The sequence below is a fragment of the Pyrgilauda ruficollis genome, unplaced genomic scaffold, assembly GCF_017590135.1.
Source record: "Pyrgilauda ruficollis isolate IOZ18807 unplaced genomic scaffold, ASM1759013v1 scaffold33, whole genome shotgun sequence".
Taxonomy (NCBI): Eukaryota; Metazoa; Chordata; class Aves; order Passeriformes; family Passeridae; genus Pyrgilauda; species Pyrgilauda ruficollis.
In genome coordinates, this window is record NW_024524711.1 from 1,770,797 (window position 1) to 1,795,319 (window position 24,523).

Here is a 24,523-nt window from a genome sequence, read left to right on the forward strand (position 1 = left end):
GTACTGCTGCAGGTACAACTTATCTTGGACAAACATTTAACAAAGAACACATTAAACCAGTACAAGAGGGAAGTTAAGCATTCTCTGAACAAGTTCAGTATTGCCAGAACACTTAAAATACCAGCCTAAAACACATTATATCCCCAGCTGCATTGCTGCCACCAGGAGAAAACTAATTATTTAAATAAGGAGAGCAGCACACATCACATGTGGAGGATCCATCCCAGACTGAGCTATTTCAGCCGAGCCAAACACTTGGAGCATTGCAGAGACGAACAAACAGGTCTGGATTAGATGACCCGGCAGCTCAGTGCCGGGATTACGTTCCTGAGGGCAGACAAAGGTCTGAAATGCAGCGGGACAGCTTCCCTGGAACAAAGCAGGGGTGGGGAGCCTGCCCGCGGACCCCAGCAGGGGCACAGGGGACACACAGGCACAGCACTGCAGGGTGGGCTGCGGTGACCAGGGCTGCAGAACAGCCGCTCCTGAGCAGGGAACGTGCTGCTGCTGCTGAGCACACTCCCGCACACCCTCGGGATGCAAAGGTCTAGCCCTACCCCCGGTGCCCACGGCAGCGCAGCGCATCTTTGAAATCACTGCCTGCTTTTTCATTCACCAAATTAACCAAGTAACTACAAAGTGACTCATGTACTCACAGAAAAGACCTAACCAAGAAGATATGTACACTCTCCAATAAAGTAATAGAATCAAAAGATACGTACACTCTCCAATAAAGTAATAGAATAATTTTAAATCAAGTTCTTTGGGTTTCAAAAGCAATAACACCCACCCGCCTCCCCCAGGAGATGGCTGTGAATCTGCCAAAAAGCACTCTCACTTTGTTCCAAGAAATCAGGTGTACTTTTAACAGATAAATAACTGAAGTTTGCAAGAAGCATTAGCACAAAGCATTTTTAGGTTTATTTAAATAAAAATTATAATTTATACAAGACTTTTTAAACAAACAAGATTTTCTTAAAAAATGTACAGGGCAAATAATTTCATTATTTCAATTATTCATACAGTATAAGTCTTCTGTCGAACAAAAGTTACACTGATAATGAATTATTTACAATTTCAAAATATAGACTCAAACTTCAGACATAAAAATTTTAACATCCATTATATTTCAATGATTAGTAGAAATTAAACATCTGCCAAAATGTACAGAGTTCAATAAAAACTACCAATGTTTTCAAACAGGTTTAAGTGGCCAAAAAACAGGTGCATCCTTTCATCTCTTCACAGTCGGGTAAAATTCCTCTTCTCTTTGTCTGCAGAATGAGGGTAGAGTTTTGCTGCTGGCATCCTGTGTGATGTTGCTACTAATAAATAGCTTATTTCATTCCATCTTGCCTCACAAAAGCTACAGTGCACAGAAAGGCATGATTTCATATTTCAGCTTGTTTCGCTTTTGAATTTAAATGGTCAGTGATAAAGAATTAGTCAGTTTTCATCTCCCTTTTTTTTACTGTATTTAAAAGGGACTCAAACTAACCAATGAACTTCTGAAGAAGTTAAATCCAATTACACGTGAATGATCCAGACATCCACAGACATGAACAGAATTGCAAATATAAACAGCATCAGACAGACAGAATGACAAGAACATCACTTTCAGCTATTTAGAAGCACTTTACATTAAGTGTTCCGACCCAGCCTGTTTCTGAAGTGCACCAGGCTGCACTGCAAAACTAAGTGGGAAGATTGGAATTTAAGGTGGGAGCTTCAGTGTGATCACACAAGTCAAGGATACATTCACCCACTGCCCATCCCCTCCTGCCCTCCCCACACTGGAGGGTGCAGGGGATAAAAGCACAAGTAAATACCCAAAGGTCACCTTCAGTCTCTGAAGTCAGGGACACCACAGGAGCAGCTGTGCAGCAGGGAAACCGGATAACCCAATGTAAAGTGAACTTTGCAAAGTATGTACACAGATGTCTGTCAATTATATTACAAGTCTATTTAAAAAAAACCTAAAACAAAGAAATCCAGTCTGTTTTCTCTACACTAGAACCAATGTTGCATTGCAGTTTGCACTAGGTTTGCTGCTTTAAGGATTGCTAACTTCTAAGTTCACACTGTTAAAGCGTGGATTCATTTCAAACATCCTCACATTAGATTTTGTAAGACATTTCTAATTTCTTCATTCAGAAAATAAATTTTAAGAGTATATTGTACACATGAGGCATTTCAGTCTGGGACAAGGATAATGCTGTCTTTTCTCCCTCTCGGAAGCCTAGGTATGGTTAATTGTCCTGGCACCAGCAGTATGGATCCTACAGCTCCTCCAGGAACCAGAATCCAGGACAACCCAGTACACAAGGGTCACCAGTGAAGGGTGGGAGGGGAGGAGGTAATAAGTGCAAGTCAACTGATCTCCTACTGAAACTGCTGTTATGATCAGAGTGAAGGTATAAATTACACTTGAAAAATGATACAAAAATAAGAAAAAGAGCATGCTCTCTGTAAAAAATATAGTTTTCTGTTTCTTCAAAAAAAAAAAAAGGATAACCTTAAAACACACCCAAGGGATTTTTTTATTAAGACAAAATGAATGAATCTGATTAAGATTTATATAACATTAAGCTATTTTAATGCCTATTTTTTAGCTGCTCTTGCTATTCAAGGAAGATTCTAGAAAGAAAAGCCAAATTATAATATGTCACAATTACAAAAAAGATATTAACTGATTTTAAAGTAGTTTTGACGAGACAGATTTAAGATCAATAATTTTTTCTTAAACATATAACCTGAATGTGTAAAGTTATGATACCATAAACTGTCAAGCTACATCCACTTTAAACGGTGGCAAAATGGATTTCCCACCAGTTCACTTGTATTTGAATTTTCCAGGCCCTGAGTTACAGCATGCCAAAGGTGGTCTTAGAAATGCACCCATTTTTCAGGTCATGTACAGACATGTTCCAGTGCTACTCTAAAGTGAGAACTTGAAAATTGCATTTTAACCATTACAGTGGTTTCTTCCCCGTTCTTGCTTGCATCTCCACCCAGGGCACACCCCATCAGTGCTTCACTTTACAATACTCAAATTATGATATTCAACACTACTGCTTCACATAAAATTTGTATTAAGTTCTCATATCCTATCTTTTCATGGCCAGACTAAAATAAGGTTTGTACAGTTTGACCTCCGCCTTCTTCCTTACTTCTGCACTTATTGATACACTTCAATTTAAAACTGTGCTAAGAGTTAAACACCCTTTGGTGTTTGCTACCCCTCTCCCTCCTTCATTTTACCCCTTTCCTTACAAAGAAAGGAAATTCCTGTTCAAAAAGCAGAGATAAAAACCCCGTGAAATTAAGTCTCATTTTACATAAGAATTTGCATCACCATTGCTTTTTTTTAGGGCCATTCATATAATGTCTGGAGACATCCATACTACTCAACTCAAAAGACATAGCAAAGGAAAAGACATTCTGGAAGGCTTGGCATAACTCCTACTGTGCTTTCATGAAAATGCAAATAAAACTCTAAACCTCTCAGATGGGTGCTATTATATAGAGTATAAAAGCTCTCTAATATTAAAGACAAAGGTCAATATGTGCTTTGCTGCTAGACAGGCCTGAGAGAGTTTAGAGGAGTGCAGCCTTCCTGTTTTACCTGGCAGTTAGGTTTAATTGTTACTAAAATTTAGTTCTGCAAGGGGGAAGACAGAAGCACACCAACGCTCCTCAAATTATGCTTTGAGAGGAACTAGTGCCTTCAGTTGCTATATTATAGCATAATTTTATCACAAGGTAACTCAAGAAAAGAGCCAAATTTAAAAAGATCACATCTGAGTTTAGTTTAATTGTTCCCACCTCCCCAACACAAAAAGCCTTCAAGTCTCAATGCATTAACATACAAACGCCTTGTACATGCAACATGTACAACAGCTGAGCCCTTCTAGGACAAGTATCTATAGAAATATAATTTTAAGATGCCTAACATTTTAGGAACAACATTTTGGTGCCCTCTTTTATAAAAAGTATCTGCCTGCCTTCCTTCCTCTTGCTTTGGTTAATGAGGAAAGGAAGATATAGTTACAAACTTTCTCCTCCAATTCACTGTACAAGTAATTTAAACATCTCTATTCAGGAAAAATTGAAGTTAACCAAACCAATAAAACATCCTTCTGCAATGCAAAAATTAGCAAGGAGGAGTTATTTTAAATGCAGTTGTACATATGGAAATACTAAGAAGCTAATACTTCCTTGGTGTTGCCATCAGTTTTAATAAAGGACCCAATTAAAAACTCCAAGCTGAAGAAGGTGACTTCAGGCTGCTGCAGTCATCATTCTCACAGCTCAGGGAAAAACAACTAAGATAAAGGAACAAATGAAACCCTAGTGACATCAGTGGAGATAAAGGGATCAATCTGTTATATAGTCAGGTCTCCGAGCATCTTCCCAGCTTTTAATGTCAGTAAATAAACATTAAAAGTGCTTAATGTGCAAGGCTAATAGTGATGATAGCACTTTCACTGTTTTCATTTGGTTTTTTTGTTTTTTTTTTTACAAAAACCTTAAAAACAAACATGAAGGCATATATAAAATACACTTGGTTTATGTAACAGATAGAATATAAACCACCAGACAAGAAAAATTATTGCAAAATAGATGAGGATGTTCATTTTTTCACTACCAAGTCATACAAGAAGGAAGTTTCCTTTAGCTCCTCCAAGATAAGACACTAGCTTTCAGTGCTGGATGATGCAGATGTTATTTTCATGTATTGGCTGAAAATTGCCTCAAAAGCTTCATCTCTGTGTACCATGGCACCAAACACCAAAGGCTAAATGACAGAAAAAAACACATCATGTCACACACAGAAAAAGAATTTCCTCTAGGTATATTTTTTGTCAAGTCACTAGGAACAGATTAATTGTAGTAGAAATGCACTGATAAAGACAAAATAATAATTTTCTCTATTAAATCACTGACCACGTGACGTATTTTCTAATATTTTTCACTTCCTTAAAAACTTCATCTAAGGGTCAGCCCTCCCACCTGAAAGCCTCCTCCCCCATGGATACTCTCAAGCCAACAGCTTTTTGTTTCAGACTGCACAGCAGACTGCTGGGGAAAAGCTTTCTGAAGTGTTACAGTAAAACACTCCAGATGCACTAGCCCAAGCTGAATATTTAATTCATTAAAATTCTGAAGACAAACATACTGAATAATAGACAAGTGATTTTTTTTAGAAAGAAAAAAAGCCAGCCAGTGGCCTAAAGGGATAAAAAAGCCTTTATGCTGGTGCTAACCAGAGGAGGAAAAGAAGGTAAGAAATCCAACACAGCAATACAAATACAGCCAGCTACTTACTTTCTGTGTAGATGGTGTTGATACAGCAATACCCATCCCTGATCCCGGGAGAACAGAGAGCACTTTATACTAGAAAAAAGCAAAGAAAAAGCCACACACAAAGACATAAGATACTTTCTGTAGGGAACAAGTGCAAAGATGCTGCAGAGGTTACACAATCCATCACTGGCATGTCCTCCCAGCCACAGCTAACAGACCTCTAGTAAAACCAGGATGAAGCCGACTGCCATTCTCTGGAGTCTCACTCTCCTGGACCAGCTGGGTACAGCCTCACCTGGACAGCCAGGACCCTCCTCTCCACTTCCTCCCAAGCTGCTGGAAGCAGCCCCAGCCCCATGTGAGCACCAATCCTGCTCCAGCCCCCGGGAGCTGAGCCGGCCGTGGCGCGGGGAACGCCAGCAGCCGGATAGGGCGGGCAGGGCACATGTGCGATGGGCCTGAGTGCATCACCCACAGCTTCCCCCGCAGGTGACACCCACCCACTCTTTAAGGAACAGCAAGCAAACCAGAACAAGCTTCTTTTTCAAAATCAGACAGAAAACAGGTTGATAAAGAGCTCCTGCCTTTGACCGAACACCATCACATCAACTAAACCACAGCACCAGTGCCACATATGGACTGCTTGCTTGTTTTTTTAAAAAGTCCATAAAGATAAGGAGGAATACAGTTGGCTGAACTTGGGAGTATTCACAGGGAGAAAGTGACATTCAAGTCAGACCTGGGTTTCCCAGCTCCCATATAAAATCACAGTACTTTTTTATGCCTGACTGCAAGATCCCTGTCTCATCTTTGTAATAAACACTACACAGATGCAAAAGAAACTTCATGGCAGTAAAGGCCTACTGAACAACAAAGTAAGTTGAAGTATGATGTTTGAAATCCATTAATATGAATTATTAATTCCAGTAGGAATGTTCAATTTGAGAATAAGCTGTCTGCTTTATAGACATGTCATAGAAATAGAAGGAATTAATTTGAAAATCTGGAGGTACTTATGCAGTAATAGACATCAGGCTGAGGTGTTTCTTTGCTCAACATTATTTAATCTGTGGTAAGGATGCAGCAGAAAGCAAGGGTGACTGTGTTCAAAATAGGGACAAGTTCAGAAAGGGTAACAAAAAGTGATGTTAAAGACCATAGAGAGTTGTGCAAGGCACCAGTAAAGCCATTAGTAACCACAGGCTGATAAACCTCAGCCAGAGGAAGGACAACATTGCCATTGTTATGCTTCCAACCTTCCACTTCTTGCCTCTGTTACTGATGGAATTAAAATGGAAACTAAAACTAAATGGAACTCCAGCCCATCCCAGTCTGGCTATTCTAATGATCTGCCTTTCTCCACGGACAACAATCCTGCCTCCCTCTGAGGCACCTACTTATAAGATGGTGCATCTATCAATATCCACACCCAAACTGAAGTTAGTAATACACAATTCATGCTACCAATAGAACTTCTTAAGGCCTACACAGCTCTGGTCAACACTGGAGTTTGTAAAAAACATAACTTAAATTTCTAAAAAAAAAAAAATGCAGGAATGTAAGGGTTTAGTAAACTAGTTTGTCTTCATGCTCATAGCAAGTTTGTTTGTGCTGAGTCTGAAAAAGCAGTTCTGTGAAACATTCATAATCAAAGAATTACATTTCACTTACACAAATTATCAGTGGCATGCTTTTCCAAGATAACAAAAGCACAAATGCAAAACGTGACTAGCCGAACAGAAAACCAGTTTTCTCCCCTATTTACAACACCAACAAGACATACCTTCTGGATATCTGTTATGTCCGACAGCTTTATAACTTTATTTCTTTTTGATGAACCAGATTTTGAACTTTCAAAGCACAAGTAACTGAAAACAAGAAAAGAAAGTGCTCATTTTGATAGTGTGTTTTAAAATAAATTCCTCTAATATCCTCTTGTCTCTTCTGGAGTTTGAAATCTCACAAGTTAAAATAACTTTCAAAATAAAAAAAGACATTCAGTTTAGTTATGGCTTCTAATTTAGCACAAACATTTATAAATTCTAACAGCTGGCTGGTGTCTGAAAGCCCAGAACATACAGTATGCATACACACACAAGAATTCTTGTATTTGTATTACTGCACTGAATGGTTAAACCTGACAAGCATTTTAAAGACACACAAGGGACATATATCCTTAAACAGTTGAAATACCAAATGTCAAAAGGCTTATACATCTTTCACCACCCTAAAAGAAGATTAATGAGATACACTGTGTTAGTTTCATGTTATTGTGCTGCAGACAAAAGCTCAGATTTCTAAACATTGGAGAGCAGCCTCCATCACTAGGTGACACTGCATACAGATGAGCTTTACTTCCTTTCATTACATTCCAAAGGAATTTCAGTGCACGACCCAAACAGTAATGACCATTGCTATTCAGTCCTGGGAGGCTGGGAGGTAAGCAAGGAAATTTTAAGAAACAACCACTCACCCATAAAAATTTGAATCCAAGGTTTATTTTTCAGTTTTCCTTTTTGTTGCTGTTATTTCAAGGAAGCTACACATTCAGCTTGCTTGAATAAAAGCCCAAACTAAGAAAATTTGTCAAATAGCCGTTGATCACTATTTTCAACGTTCACTTAGGTTTTAGGTTTCTTTTCTAGTATCTATACAGTTAGTATGTTATCCACATCAAGAACTAGAGCTTCTAACAGCTGTCTGTACAGAGCTACTCTGCATTCCTATGCAAGCCTTTCCAAGGCAAAATCTCCTCTGTTAAGCGTAGCCACACACCAGGTTCAGCTCTCCCTCCCCTATGATGCTTCCTTGAGGTTGCAAAGCACCTAGAAATGGCATTTTTGTTTCAAAACATTATTAAAGGACACTTTTTAGATTCAAACACTTTAATGTCCTGAACTTCCCTCCTAAGAAAGGTGTGGAGTGCAATGACTCACTTTTCTGTGACATAAAGAACTCCATTCCTGATGTAGTCTGTGGGCATCTTCCGATCCCTGTTAATCAAGCAACAGCGCCAGCCATTTTCACACACTGAAAAAGTCATAACAAGAAATCTGACTTTAAGAAAAAGAAAGAGAGACTGGCACTATCCCCAACAGTCTCCTTATACATTAGAAAGAACTGAATATTAAACTTTAGATACTTAAAACTAAAAGTGCTTAGAAAGAAAAGCCTAAATCAGGTGTTCCAGACACCATAACATCTGTTTTAACACTCATTTTGAAGGAAAAAAAAACAAACAAAAAAAAAACAAACAAAAAAAAACACCCACACAATTATTCTCTTTGACTACTGGATTTGCATAACCATAAAAGGAACACTAGGCTGTGCACTCTTTCCAAGAGCTGCAAGGTTATGGAATGAAAGAGACCTTCTCCTAATTTATCCTAATTTAAAGCAAGACCTTTAAATCAAAAGCTTACACCTACACAATGCACAGAAAAGGAATTCAACTTTAAACTATCACTGGCTTTTTATAAAACATTCTACTAATGTAGCCTTCCTGTGGCATCATACCTGGCAAAGGACGTTCATTCTCTGACAGGTTAAAAACTTCATGAAAATTTCCTCTCTTGGTGGTATGAAAACGACTTGTGTCTTCATCTTTGCTTATTCCAGTTGGGGCACTTGAGCCCACGTAACTCCTGGCAGCTGCTGTTTGAAGCTACAGAAAAAGAAACACGATTCCAAAATCTGAGCAGCAACATTTAAGCTAGACTCTCAAAAATAATTTAGCTAACTACTCCTTCTAAAAAGAAAGTAAAAATCTATAATGCAACAATTTTCATTAACTACTTCCATAAATTATCTTTGGACTAGTGCACTATGCTTCTGCTAGAGCAGAAGCCTTTATGTGGTACCTGAACATAACCTTTCAAAGTGCTGCCCTTTGATGGACACACTTTGCTGGGGTGAAGCACATGGTGCTAAATGTACCTTTAAAATACCATTTTTCTACAGTAAAGGCTATGTCTCATTAGATACAGCTAAGTCACTGAAAATAGCTCAAATGATTGTAACTAGTGGGATTACTAACAGACAATATATTGGGTTGTTTTCAAGAGATAAACAAAGTATTACTGCACAAAAGAAGTTTAGAAAGAAAAAAGAGACGAAAAAAAAGCCACACAGAACTACATAAGCTCATTATGAATACAAATGCTGGAAATGAAAGGAAGTTTTCCACACTATGATCCATACCTTTTCATGCCCTGACAGCTAGCAGGAAAAGAAACAAACAACACAAATGTGACAGTGACAAAAGAAAAAAGTGAAATCTATTTAACAGTATAATACACAGAATAAAACATGAACTGGCACTGCAAGATTTTGCTCACAAACCAAGAGACTACACACAATGAATGCAATTAAAAAAGAGTTACGAGTGGCTAGAGCACACCAGTTCAATTTATTCAGGTTGCATTAGAAGCAGTGATCTTTTCTGTGCCTTGAAGCTGCAATGAATTTTGAGAGTGTTGACACATAAAACAAAATCTGAATGGTTGTTGACACCCTTGGGAAGGAAAAAAGGTAGTATGGAGCTCCTAAAACCACAGCACTTGAGTAAAATCTACTTTTAAACAGAGATTAAAAGTCACTGGAGACTGGTCTGGCAACAAGCCTTGCTTCTGGAAGGAAGGACAGCAGGCAGTTTCCTTTGGACAGCTCGTGGTGGGGCCCCACATCATTCCAAGAGCTGGCACTTGCAGCTCTGCTCCTCGCCCTCCCATGCACATGCAGTTAAACAAGTGGCAAAATGACAACGCGCAAGCTCAGGACTAAGCTCTGCCTCTGTCAAGGCCCAGTGCTGCCGAAGGCCGAGCAGCCTTCAGCTGCTTTTTTGTTACTTTGCACTCAACTGGCAGCACTCAACACCTCACACTAGGAAAAGAAATCCAAAGCAAATGAAAACTTGTGAACTGCAATTGCTAACTAGAAACCAGACTGACAAAACTGGCACAGCAGAGGGCATTTGCCATCCGTCTTTTTAGGGTATCTGTAAGATGATGCCTCAGGGGAAACAAATAAAGTTAACATGGAAAGCAAATGGTTCATGGTAACTAATATCACTTCTGCAGTGCTGAGTCTCTGGAACCAAGGAAAGTAACAGCTTCTTCAACAATCTGTGTGCAACTGAAGATGAAAAGAATTTTCGGAAGGCCTTCTTAGACAAGCTATTTGGCTGCACATGCACACAACCAGGTGAAGCACCATGGCCCAAAATACAAAAATGATCAAAGCAAGAGGTCTAATGCCTTTTGTGCTGGAATAAGGACTATTTCTGCTCTTTGCTACACTGCTTCCTTCCTACCTGTTATATAAAGAGATTTAAAAAATGGAGTTTAAACTTCAGTACCATTACCCATCTGGTGGCTGAATATGTGAGTAGTTCTGCCCTTACTTCTAGTCCTGCCTAACACATGCAAATGTTTATTCTTACCACTCCGGCTTGAGACAACCAATGGTCAATTACTAAGAGAAAAGCATTTCCATAAGCTTTAAATCTAACTGGAAGGGATTGGATTTGTAATGCTGGAAGAGTCCTGATTGTCTAAAAATGTCACCAACAACCTGGAGGTATTCCTTTTCACCTGATCTGTCATCAGCTTTTGACATACAACCTTTACCCATCAGATATTGCTGTCAGGACTGTTCTCTAAGGACACAAGGTCAGAGTGGTGGCAGAGGCAATTAATATTGCATTGTGTCTAAGTTTACTCTGTCTTGTACGCTGTTTAATAATAAGAAGCCGAAGTGAATGCACACATGCTGGAACTACATGCTTTTGGGCTCTGCCTTTCCTATGAAAAAAAAAATTAAAACCCTCTCTGGTTTTTACCTTTTAGTACAAAAATCTATTTTCCATACTATGAGGTTTGCAGAAATCTCTCAAGGAGTAAGACAGTTTCTCTAAAATTACTGAGATGAAGTTAATGTTTTCAAAGGCATTTGGAAGCAGGTAATGCAGTCATGCACATCCTTTCCAGGAACACAAGCCAAGGCCACCGAGCCAGACCTGGTAGTACAAAACCCCTGTCTCTACTTGCAACACAAAAGCCATCAAGAAAAGCCCACATTACTCTCTAAGTTTATGGACTCAAGTTTAACAATTCAGAATCTTTCCACCTCTAAGGCAGATTAGAGAGACTTAGCAAAATGATGTCACAACTACCACAGTATGTGAAAGATAACCTGTAAGAGTGAGAAGCACTGAAGACTTTAAGATCATCTTCTGCAAGCAAGAGAAATACAGGCCATGGATGGCTTCAAGCAAGCGCTTATCTACCCATCTCATCCCTTGGAAAACAGGAACAGAAGACTCACTTTCTGTAATAAACTGTCTTGTCTACTTCCTTCTGAAATACTCAGTTGTGCTGCAGTTATTTTACCACCCTCTGCTCCACCACCCCCAAGGCCCAGACTTCCTGTTAACAACTGAGGGTTCATATCTTATCCCTTTTACTCTCCAGCTGTATGCCCAGGCTGAATCACTGCTCAGTACTGTGCATTTCACAGTACTCAGAAACTCCATGAATGCAATTAGATATTGTGCTAAGAAGCATTAAGCAAATGCTAAAATGCCATTAGACTGAAGGTTTACTACACCTATTTTAATTTTTAAACTAATAAACATTGACAAATCCAGGGATATGGAAAACCCTGACTCAGATACCATGTCAGGCCCCAAAAGAATTTACCAAGATGCACAAAACACAATACTTAGTGATTTAACTATGACATTTAAAAAAACAGAAAATGTACTGCTGGAGTACGAACATGAAGTCATTTATCATCACTATGCTAAAAGGTCACCTAATATAAATAACCATGAGACATCATGTCTAAATATGTAAACTACCTTACTACCTTTGTTAGTGATTATCCCATTAGAAAACTGCATATTATACTCAAGCCTTTATCTGTTTTTTTAACTGCACTTCAATTTAAGTAAGTATGTAAATTTCCACTGAACAAAGGATGTCTAAGAATAGAGAAGGTGCATACAAAAAGATTGTATTTGACAACAGAATCACACAGAATGTAGATTAAAGAAATTGATATGAATATGGATGGTTATATTTGTGTGTTTAGCTTCATGATTCACAGTATATCCATACATACATACATACACATTTTTGATAACTGATTACTTTCATACAAGAAACAGAATCCATAGAAGAACTGTAAATCTTGAAAACAATAAAAAGGGATATTACAATCAACTAACATTGATTGTAAGGATTTAATTAATCTTCTCTTTAATGTGCTCTAGTCACTGGAGAAAAGGAAAAGGGAGAAAGGGATCTGATTTTCAGAGGCTGAGAACACAGGGACAAAAAGATTCATTACCCTTACCCGTCTCGACACTGTAGCATTAGATCTTTCTTTGAGCTGAGGATCTGTCAGGAGACTTATCCAGATGATATAAGGAGTATCATACTTAGCTCTTAGTCTGGGGCATCGTTTGAAGATAAAATCAATAAGGAAAAACTTGACTCCAGCATAGAGTCCTGAAAAAAAGGTCACTTCAGTTTGAATGCTGAAGAGGCATTAAGAATATCACTGTTTTGATGATATTTTCAAAAGTTCACAAATGAAACAGAATTCTGTATATTCAGTCACAGTGTTGAAACCATTCTCCTAGGTTTCCTATTTTGTTTTTCTTCTTCCAACACCAGAAAATTATTTTTCTTTCCTTCCCATCCCCAGTTCTTTTAAACATTTACATAGCCACTATTATGCAGAAGAACATTTGAATAATTCAGACATATCTTCCTTATTACCAGAAGCATTCTGAAAACATTATATACTACCAAAACAAAAAACACACCAGAGCATTCAACTATGCAGCTCCTGCAAGAATTTTAATGGCAACAGAGGGCTCTCACGTACTACATAAAACTCTGTCTTCCAGTCCCAACTCTTATCTTATACAAGTTATTTCCCTGCATTCTGCCATTCAAAATGGGCTTAAAATACTCTCTCAAAACTTTACTGAGTGCAATTCAGACCTCCTAAGAGTCAAACAATTATTCCTCACGCATCTAAATTCAATTGCTGAGTCAAGCAAACCTACATTTATGTTCAAGCTAACAAAATTCAAAGTTCAGTGCCACTAGAAGTAATACTCATTTGATTAAACCATTACTTTAATAAAAAAAAAATGAGAGTTCTTGGTTCACAGTACAGGGCTTCATACCTTAGCAAAAAGAGTCTCATGATGTAGTGAGAACCCTTTTCTCAATTCCCAGCTGAGATTGAGTATCTGTAACAGACCCACAGTAGTCTGTTCATTTTGTCCAGCCCATCCTCCAAATTTTACCAGAAATACCACTAATACTTTTATTTTTTTCCTACATTGTCATTTTCATGCCTCCTGTGTCATGCCACATATTTAATCTACAAGGATGTATGAGCAAAAAACCCTCAACATACAGGATTCTCCACAAGCCTTGGAGCTGACAGTCTGAGAAGTTCTGCTAACAGCTCATCATAGATTTCTCCTCTTCAAGAAGCAAAAGCATTATCCAGTCTTTTCCTATTATACACTGAGATGGTTTTCAAAATGGTCATGACAAATGATGCCAAGCACAATGAAAATACTTTAAAACACTGCATGATTTATTAATGCAGGTTTTCTCTCTTAAACTCTAAAATTCTCCCTCTAAAGATCATGCAAGTTTTAACCATTAAGTCTAGACTGTAACAGGTGAATTATTTATTGTGTTTACCCAATGCAAGCCCAAGAATCCTGTAGGGCAAAAAGCAGGATGCAATAAAAGCTGCCCATAGAGCAATGTAGAGCTTCTGTGTTAGTTCTGGCTGGACCCACATGAACAAACTGAAAACAAAAAAGAGGCAAAATTTTATTACCAGTATTACAGATATTGGTCAAGTCTTGTTTTAAAAGGGAAGAAAATCTCACATCCGATAACTTACTTTTTAAATTTTTCCAGTATGTCTGCCATCTTGCCAAAAAGATTCTGCATAAGAAGCAAGAGAATTAAAACCAAGTCCTGCATTGTTTTAGGGTTTTTTGTCCACATAATGAAAACAAATAGCTTTCTGACTTTGTTGGTAAGCAATTCCCAGAAGTCATTTTTTAAACTAATTTTTAGCCATTTATATACTTCACAACTGAGTAAATACATGATGACTTCCATCTCATTTAACCTTGTTCTGTAACTTGTGATTGATCCTTACAAGTGAAGAAACTATTTGATCCCACTGTCATGACTGGAAAGCATTTACATTACTGCAAGTATTTTAAATTAAGCTGTCAATCTAAGAGTAAAGGGCCTCTGTTAGTAGGTAACAAAACTGAAGGTCTCTTCAGACATTCTGAGTGCTGAAATTTCAGCAAGTGGTAACTAGTTCATCAAAAGGACTATTAGCTTCTTGGAAACAGACCATTATCAGGTTTTGTAATAAACCACTGGAGACAGCAAATTTCAACTAATTCCAACAAATGGGATCCCTGCTCAGGACTCAGGCCATATTCTCTGACCAATCCTTACTGGCAGAGCACCTGAAAATTTCACCTTCCCAATAAATTTCCAAAGGTGTTCATATAAACAAATGCACCACCCCAGCAGAAGGAAGGAGCTGAGCAGTCACAGTTAGTAGGGAAGGTTAAACCCCTTCTGGCAGCAGCACCTCATCAAGCATGGCACAAGGCTGCAGTTCAACTGGGGGCTGCAGTCACTCAGCTGCTACCTCATCCAGCTCAGAGTAGTTGGATTCTACCTCATCCAACTCACAGAAGAAAACCTTCCTTCAGCCTCTCCAACACCAGCAGATTTCAAGGCTTGGAGGGGGTGGAGTTTTTTAAAACATGCTGTTTCAGAGAGGAAGTGCAAACTGCTGAATTAACACAGCTAAACAGACCACAGCCTTCAGCTAAATCTTAAAGGAACAGAGTCTCCTACATCAGTTTTATGACTAGCAGATTTGTGATATGGATCCACACTCCAGTACTTTTTGAAGATTCACCACCCAATCTACATTATCAGAAGCTTATATGATATATAAGGTAGGAAACTGTGAGAAGTTGCTTCTGTTCCTCTCCAGAGCTTGCTCAGAGCTGCAGTCAAGAGAACTTCAACCCATTCTCTGAAGCATCATGCCACTTCAGAAACTGCAGGAATCTTACTGAGATCTCCACTGCTCACAGGTAAAGTTCTCTTTGCAAGAAAAGTATTTCTTCTTTAAGCATTTGTTTTCACATGCTGCCTAAAAACCTCCTTTGACCATTGGAGCACGAACCCCCTTGTTCCTAAGGGGCAGCCAGAGAGCAGCACAGTACCTGAGCCTTCTGAGCCACGTCTAGAACAAGCTGGAACTTTTCAGACACGGTCAGGTCCTCTTTTGGGGGCTCCTTAGGCAAGAAAGAGACAATCCATTGATTTGCAGCTCAGATAAAATGTATTTTACAAAACTTGTCAGAACAAGGTGACCCCTCAACATTCTTAGCAATACTCATCTCACTTTTAATAGTCTCTACAGTTACCATTTCCCTCCCTTGTTTCAGAGCTATTTTTTATGTCTTTCAGCACTGATTATTTTTAGTTTTCAATGCTTTGGGGGGCTCAGGGGAGACTTTATCATTCTCTACAACTATTTTAAAGGAGGTTGTAATGAGGTGGGGGTCAGTCTTCTCTCCCAGGTATCAAGTGACAGACCAAGAGGAAATGGCCTCAAACTTTGCCAGGAGAGATGTAGATCAGCTATTCAGAAAAATTTATTCATTAAAAGGGCTGTCAAGCCTTGAAACAAGCTGCCCAGGGAAGTGGAGTCACTATCCCCGAAATATTTCAACGACACATAGATCTGTCACTTAGGGATGTGTACCCAGACCCAGTGATGGGGCTGGCAATGCTGAATTAACAGATGGACTTGCTGTTCCTAAAGAAAACAGAATGCAAGACTTCTTTAAGATCCCACAGGTCCTGATTTGTCACAAACTGATAAATGAAAATTAATTTCAGAAATGTGTTTAAAGTTTGGAATATTTTAGCATGAAGCATCTGAACCCAAAAGTGCTGTTACTAAAGACTCCTAAATTACAAGAGAAAGAAAAAAAATGTAGTGTCTTCGCTTGCAGCTTGCTCTTCCTTCCTTTCCAGCCACCCACACAAACACAGAGGAGGGTTTAAAGTTGCAATTTTTTTCTGCAGGGATACAGGTGAAGCTGGTCAAAGACCTACCATTTGTTCAGAAACTTCAGGCACAATGCTCCACTGTATTCTCCAACCCCTAGGAATGATGGAAATAGTTAAAGACAGCAAGAACTCCATCCATCAACAGGGATTATTTGTAAAACGTTAAAAAGCAATTTTCTGCAATAAGCACTTATGCTTAAAAGCAAATAATACAATCCCCAAATTAATGAAGAACCCACAATATAACAGAAGCACAAGTGGACAACAACAGCCAGCTTTAATAATATTAGCTAAGTAAATACTAAACAGAATCACTACTTGTGGGTTTTACAACAAAACTTAATGGTGTGCATTGAGTAAAGGATTAGGGATATTTTTCTCTTATTTTTTCATGTGAAGAAAATGACATCAACTTATTCAGGAGCCTATTTGCTACCAGCAATTTCCAGGGAATACAGTTTCAAACAGAAAGTATCAATTAAGAAGTCAGAAAATTAGTTTACAATATGCACATTAAGGTCCTCTACACCATTTTAAGGTGCATTAAAAAAAACAAAACACAACACCCAGACTTAATTTTTAGAAGAGATTGACTTTACAACTGCAAGTTACTTTGGATAAAGTATTTCAAGAGCTATGGAAAAAGGCAAAACTGCCATTTTAGGCCTAGGTGAACATTCTCTGCTGGGAAAAACAGCAAGCTTCAGTATTGAAGGTGATGTTCTTCGAGTACTCTCAACATCGCAGAATTAGAAATATTAGAATTTTAGTGTGCTGAGGGATTTGTCTGGGAGCATGCAACATTGTTTATGATAACCCAAGACACAGGATACTAAGATAATTCCCAATAATAGTAAAAGATTACAGAAACTGAGCAATGACACTTAGGATATTTGAATTTCCCTAAGTTAAATGTAACTCACAGTATTAGAAAAGGTAGCAGTTTATAACTCAGTGCAAGGAGAACAAAACATCTTTCAAACAAAACATTACTTAAGAGAGTAAGCTAGTATTTATGCAAATACCTGGCTATGAGGTAATTTAGGGATAACCTCAAAATTGCTAAAAATAAGAACATAGGAATGGCCCAGCCATGCCATACAGCATTGATGTAAATCTGCAGATTAAGAAGAAAAAACAGAGAGATGCGGATTACAAACTGGGGTACAGTGAGTTACATGAAACACCACTTCCCACTGTGCTGTTGGGCTCAGAACCATGCAATTCATATTTTTAAAAATTAATAAATTTTAGCCACGCTGTAATTGACAATGGCCCCACACTCAGGAATGCAAAATCAAAACTCAGAATGAACCACATCTCCAGAGATGACACTAAACTAGTTCTCAGCTGCCTCAGAGAGAGTATCGGGTATTTTCAACACTACAATTACTTGAAGGGGTTGGAGGAAAAAAAAAAAAGAGGCAAACCCTCAAGTCTGTGAATCTGCTCCATGACCATGATATGGTCAGCAATGGCACAGAAGCCATGGTATAGAAGTGGAGTTAGAGCAACTAGCCCCATACTGGGCAAAAGGATAAACTCTCACTCTATTATTTCAGGTCAATTAAATCCTAAATTTTTACCAAGACTAAAAAGATTGCAGGAAAACAGGTTTTATTTTATATAAAAAGTACAAACACAAAAAGCTTCAAAAGGTGTTCTGTATCCAGCTTCTGAAAACAGAGACTACAGTCTCTCTGTGAGAGACACTGAGGTTTTTACTGACAACCCCCAGGTGAAACATTGCTCTGGCTCCCAGGTCCCAGAGCTTTCAAAAAAACCAGCTCAAGTTTCTTCTTTCAGTTTTTATCTGAAATATGGGCTTACCAGGTGAGGCAAGAGAAAAATCAGCAGATATGGAAAAGGGACAGACAGAGGGCACCAGGAGGGAAGTCTCCTCCTCAATATTCATACAGCTGTGCCATGTAAAATAGCAGAAGCTCTATAACTTACAGGGAGGTATTATTTAATAAAAAGGTGTGTGACATTTTCACCACACAGCTATTGCCAATTCCTTTGGCAGAAATTAATTTCATATACACTATGACCAAAGAATTTAGATAATTTAATTAACAATAGGATGAAGGAAAACAAATCAAAACTCCACTAGATACTTATGTCTCTTTGCAGCATCCAAACCTCATTTGATAGCATAGAAATGCTTGAACTTAGCTCACAGACCTGATGTTTGCACACTGAATCCTACTGAAACCAAGGCATTTTGCCTCTCATCAGTATGATCCTAACAAACAGCAAAGAGCCCTGGTGGGGACAACAGCTTCTCATCAAATGTAACCACTATCAGCATTTCAGCCCCAGACAAGAAGAAACTTCACAGAGGCTGAAGTAACTGTTGAATTACCAGGTTTGGGAGACAAAAAAAGGAGTGAACAATACCCAGAGAGTACTAAGTTATTTTAACAATTACGAAGCTATGCTAAAAGAGACCCAGGAAACACAATTTAACTGGTTTTATATATTACAGCAGTGACCACTACTGACATTTTGTGTCAAATGAAATTACACTTTTTGAATGGACTTGAACTGTAGCACAACCCCTACTCAGGTATGGCAGTTTCAAAGAATTTCAGCAAACAATGTATTTTTTCAAGTTCTTACTACTCCTGGAGGAGTAGGATAACTTACAATAAAGGCAATAGCAGAAGTGTAGATAGAATACCAGTCTAATAAGGCAGAAAGATTCTTCACAAAATTTGTAACAGGTTTGGCACCTCTCTCTAAATGGAAGTTGAGAAACAGCACAGTATTAGAATTAGCTGGCAGTGGTTAAATCACTTGTAAATCACAAAAAATCAAATTAGGAAACTACAGGAATATTCACAACATGTAAAGATAAAAAGGCTTATCCAAATGAAAAAAAATTAAACCCACCAATGTAGCTGAATAATTAAAGAATGCATTTTCAAAAAATGAAGTGTTACCCAAGACAAAGATTACATCTCAACACTTAGGTATTAGACAAAGGAAAAATATCAACATCATTTATAAGGATACCCTAGATGCTTAAAGCAGCTTGTTCTCAGCCATGTTCACAAAGACCACTGTACAGGTCAGTTTGTCTCCCTGTAAAACAATGTACAATAACCTGACTGAATTACAAGCCACCAAGGAACAACTTAAAACCACAGAATTATTTAGGTGGGAAAAGACCTTTATGATCATCATTGCATTTGACCATTAACTCAGCATTGCCAAATCCACCACTAAACCATGCCCCTGAATGATTTCCTCTGCAGAGCCTTCCTACCCACCATCAGATCAACACTCCTATCCAAGTTGGTGTCATCTGCAAACTGAGAGAGCAGAGCACTCCATCCTGCTGTCCAGATCATCGATAAAGATACTGAACAGGACAGACCCCAATACTGAGCCCTGGGGAACACCACTTGTGTTCCAGGTGGATGTAGCTCCATCCTCCCCACTCTCTGGACCTGGCCATCAGCCAGTTTTCTACCCAGCAAAGCGTACACCTGTCCAAGCCATGATCAGCCACTTTCTTCAGGAGAATGCTCTGGGAAACAGCATCAAAGGCTTTACTACAGTCTAGGTAGACAACATCCAGAGCCCCTCCCTCCCTTGCTGCTGCTTCACCAGCTAGATTAACGCCAGGCTAGATCTCTTGGCAGGACTCTACCCATTGGTAGCACTTTGCTGCTTACTCTTCCTAAGCCAAGCAACCCAGCAGATGACTCCCTGTCTGCCACCTCTGCAGACCTGTGCTCCTGCTGCCACTGCATGGGAGACTGACCTGTGCTGGGAGAGGCCCACACAGACACACCCAGCCAGCAAGAGCAAGAGGGGCTCCTCCTCTGCTCCCTAAAACCCTCTTATCCTTTACCCTCTTTCACTTCTTGGGCAAACTAGCTAGGGAAGACAAGGAAACAGGAGAGGGCTGCTGCAAGACCACCAAGGTCTTGCACCAAGGTCAACTTACTTCTGCCGTTGCACAGGAACCTGACTGCATTAAATTGGTAAAATAAGAATAAAGGAGATGCCTGCATTGCTCTTAGGACAGTGCATGGAAGTGTCTTATTACCCAAAGTACAAACTGGTGTTGGACCACACCAGTTTTGCCTTTCCTGATGAGAAGAATGATGATACCTCCTGCACAGAGAGTCTCAGAAGCTCTCACTCTCTTTTACAGAAGAACTACAACTTTCCCAGTCTTTCTTCAAGACAGCCTTTGACTTGCTGTCCCAGTTAGTTTGGCTTGAGACTGAGGTATCCTGAACACACTTCCTATGAGAAGTAATTAAGCAACTAGCACTAGACTTCCGTAAGCATCAGCAGCACAACCAAAGCAGCAGATGAAGTAAGTGGAAGGGCACACTGAAAGCACTGGAAGAGCTCATGGACTCAAGTACTGCTTCCATCTGCTCTGCTGCAGCAGCCTACAGCAAGCCCACAGAGAAGATTGAGACCTGAAAGACTGGAAATCACTGGTGACAACTTTCTGGAGAGCTCTGAGTCAGGCTCCGCGGACAACGGGGATCTAGATTTTGTGGCTAACCTAGTGAAAGTTAGGAACCACCCAAAATTTAACTTTAATAGTATTTTCTAAAAGGTATTCTGAAGGCAATGCATGTACATCACTAACAACAAATCACAAGTATTCTCCCAAATGAAACCAGAACAAACACGATGAATAAAATACTGCTAAGTACTTACTTAATCTTCTCATATTTTCAGTCAACCTGAAAAATAATAGATAAAAGCAACTTGTTAAATAGACAACTATTTATAAGTGCACACTTGTGTACATTTGATCCTAGAAATACTCTTCACATTTATAAACTATATGTGTGTAAAGCTTCATTCTTGCCTGTTACAAAATGTGTTTCTAGTAACTAATACAGTCTACCTTGCATCAGACTGAAAACTGAAGTTTAAAAGCTCTCCAGCCTAACCAAGACTTTGTTCACTGTTTCTGGGAGGCATATGACAAAACCTGGTAAATAATACAAATCTTATTTTATTTGAGACAGCAGATAAACTTAAAATCTTTTGTTTTGTCCAAAGCAGTCAAAAAACTTTTGAGGTAGTTCTGTACTATTCTGTACTAACACTATTCTGTGTTATTATTTGTTATTGAAACATTTGGTCAAACCATACAAAAGGTTGGTTAAAAAGAAAAAAAAAAAGTGAGGAGAAAAGTAACTTGTAAAGGCACCAAGAATTTCTCAAAATGACATTAGGGATTTACCTTCTAGCACTAAGTGGCTCTTCTGTTTCCACTGTATTCTCTTCTGGCTGAAATCTGAAGTCCTCAACATACTCCCCAAATTTGTCACAAAACCACTTTTGGAGTCTTGAGGAGACTGTGTGACAGCTCTTATCTATAAAAAAGAAGCACTAAGTATCAGGATAATGCTAGAAGACATGTTTTTCCAATGCCAGCCTGTTCCCACACACCATGCTTTGTTGGGAAGCACACTTAGCACAGCTTCCCCATCCTTCATCAACACTCCTTGTGGAAACTTGCAACTTACTTCTGCCGCTGCACAGGAACCTGACTGCATTAAATTGGTAAAATAAGACTAAAGGAGATGCCTGCATTGCCCTTAGGACAGTGCATGGAAGTGTCTTATTACCCAAAGTACAAAGAGTAAAACATCCTAACAAACAGTAATATTTAGCAAACATATAAAAACATTTTCTGGTTAAGAGACTTCTGTAAACGCAAGACTGACGTAAATCCCAGTGCTCCCTGTGGTGCTGAAGGGTCACCTTGAGAAAAGCAAATGCAAAGCAAAACACTCCTGAGCAGAGAGCTGGACAACCACCTTGCAGCCACAGGGATTTGACAGGAAAGGGAGGTGGAAACATAAGCAAGATTCTGATAGAGGCATTTTTACTTCCACTTTCCAACCACTGATAGTTCATAAAGATTGTGTGTGTGCACCTTTATAGAGCTATACAAAAAAACCACACAGTTTCTTTTTTTCTAAAGTCAACCTTCAGAAATTATGCTGCATATACCACTTTCTATATATGGAATATATAGTCATAATACTACCTGGGAAGTCTTACACAGCAAAATAATGAAGTGAAACACACCTTCTGTACATCAGTTTCAGTGGAAAAATATAACATAATATAGGGGTACATGGAAATAAAATCAGGCTAAAAGCCTTAAGCCACTGCAAGTGAGAACAAAACAATCACCCATAATTGACAAAATTGTGGTCCAGAAGGAGCAGACAGACTGGTAACATAATTCAGTACAGCAACGTCAGCAAGAGGATACTGGTCATAATTACTCCATGACCACATTTAGTACAAAATTCCATTAAATTAATATATGATTAAACAGAGGCATGGAAGATTCATCAGCCAATCACAACAGTCAAAATGATGCATTTAAGCTCATGAGAAAAAGCCACTGGCGCTCAGAAAATAGAATCAAACCATTTATTAATGATTTACAATGAATTCTAGAAAAACAAGGAATCTAGTGACTGTTTACAGCTGGGACAACATTTCCATTTGAGAATAAAAATATGAAGTAGCTTCCCACATGCTAATACTTCAGAAAATACTGAGAAAGAATTTTGACAAGAGGAAAAAACTGTCAGGTTGTCACTCACATAACAGAAAGCACTGACACTATGGAAGTACAGGAGGGAAATTTCAGATTTAGTCTACAGATTTAAAAGCTGAAGTCTCAATCACAAGCTGTAGGAAGGGAAGTAAAAGTGTACTGAAAAACTGAGAATTTGACTGTTGCCTTAGTTCTTTCAGACATCAGCACATTATTGAATTCATAATTAGCATCAGCTTGAGAAATGTATATGGCAGTGTAGGCGTCCACCAATTAATAACTCTTAATCTTACTCCTTCTCCAGAATGTCTCTTCTTTTAGACGAAGGAAGTAGTAATATGGTTAGTGGCATAACAGACCTTCTGCAATTGAGAACAAAATAGAACAGTTTTTCTATGTATTATAGCTGTCTTCTGGTAAGTCAAGGATCAGCAAGGCATGCCAGAATGATGAAGTGAGCCAACAGGTTTCATTACTTAACTCTACCTAAAGGCCTTACAATGCACAACAAATTCCTTGCTCAGGTATGCTAAGCCAACTACAGAAAGTAAATGCAGAATCATGTACAGAGAGAGAAGTTGCTCGCATTGTCAATTATAATTAGCTTCTTCAGAAGCAAGATTTGATCTTCTAAGGATTTAAAAAAAAAAAAAATAAAGAAAAAATCCAATTGAACTGAAGTGCTGTTAGAGATCTGACCAAGCTCACCTGCTCCATTGGCTTGGGCCTGTGGCTTTGCAGGTTGCTGAGCTGCAGGCACCTCTTCTGCCCTACAAAGAAAACAGAAACAATGTGCAATGTTACAGAGGAAGAATTTATTCCCTTTTAGGTAAAGGAAGCACCAGAACCTCCATGGTTTCCATAGCTGAGCTTATACAATCACGACAAAAGAAAACCCAGCTTACGCCCTTTCACAAGACTCAAAATACTCATTGCACTGGGATCCTGGGAAACACCGCCCACTGCGAGGTGGGGTTTAGCCACTCCTGTCACCAACAGCTCCATTTCATCTTACAACTGCTCAACAATGTAGTATTAAATTTCTTGCATTATTTATGCCTTTGTGTGGTATATTCATTGCAATGCCTGCCAGGAAAATTCTTCAGAGCCGTGACTTTTCCCACAGCAATAAATTAAAAGGGATTCCATATCACAAGTTGATAACCACAGCAGTAGAACAGCAGCAGAACAGCAGTAGAACAAAACCACAATTTAATGCACAAATCTTGAATCCTGCCATTGCTACTAGGGTCAAACAACTTCACAAGACAAACAGGTGTTCAGAATTACTTAAAATGTTATGTTGTAAACTCTCAAAATGCACAGATCACAACCAATTTGGAAAATAACTGGAGAAATTGAAATAGCCTGAAAAACTGCAACAAAAATGTTCTAAAAATATATATCAAGTAGCTGGCATCATTGGTCTCACCTTTCAAAATGACTCAAGAACATTCTCACTCATTAAAAATGAACAGATTTTTTGACA

General features: G+C 38.7%; 1 protein-coding gene across 1 annotated transcript in view; it reads right to left on the reverse strand.

Annotated features, from left to right (window-relative positions):
• Nucleotides 1-898: 898 nt before the first annotated feature.
• GRAMD4 (GRAM domain containing 4) overlaps nucleotides 899-24,523 on the reverse strand; it is a 75,931-nt gene continuing 52,306 nt past the window's right edge. Inside the window, exons 5-19 of the mRNA XM_041474651.1 lie at nucleotides 23,743-23,804; nucleotides 21,697-21,829; nucleotides 21,162-21,187; nucleotides 19,119-19,210; nucleotides 17,495-17,586; nucleotides 16,515-16,563; nucleotides 15,614-15,685; nucleotides 14,248-14,291; nucleotides 14,040-14,149; nucleotides 12,664-12,818; nucleotides 8,824-8,971; nucleotides 8,244-8,337; nucleotides 7,091-7,175; nucleotides 5,329-5,397; nucleotides 899-4,798 (exon numbers count right to left, since the gene is read on the reverse strand). Coding sequence (XP_041330585.1) covers nucleotides 4,697-4,798; nucleotides 5,329-5,397; nucleotides 7,091-7,175; nucleotides 8,244-8,337; nucleotides 8,824-8,971; nucleotides 12,664-12,818; nucleotides 14,040-14,149; nucleotides 14,248-14,291; nucleotides 15,614-15,685; nucleotides 16,515-16,563; nucleotides 17,495-17,586; nucleotides 19,119-19,210; nucleotides 21,162-21,187; nucleotides 21,697-21,829; nucleotides 23,743-23,804 — 1,333 coding nt within the window. The 3' untranslated portion in view covers nucleotides 899-4,696. The remainder of the gene's footprint in view (nucleotides 4,799-5,328; nucleotides 5,398-7,090; nucleotides 7,176-8,243; nucleotides 8,338-8,823; nucleotides 8,972-12,663; nucleotides 12,819-14,039; nucleotides 14,150-14,247; nucleotides 14,292-15,613; nucleotides 15,686-16,514; nucleotides 16,564-17,494; nucleotides 17,587-19,118; nucleotides 19,211-21,161; nucleotides 21,188-21,696; nucleotides 21,830-23,742; nucleotides 23,805-24,523) is intronic.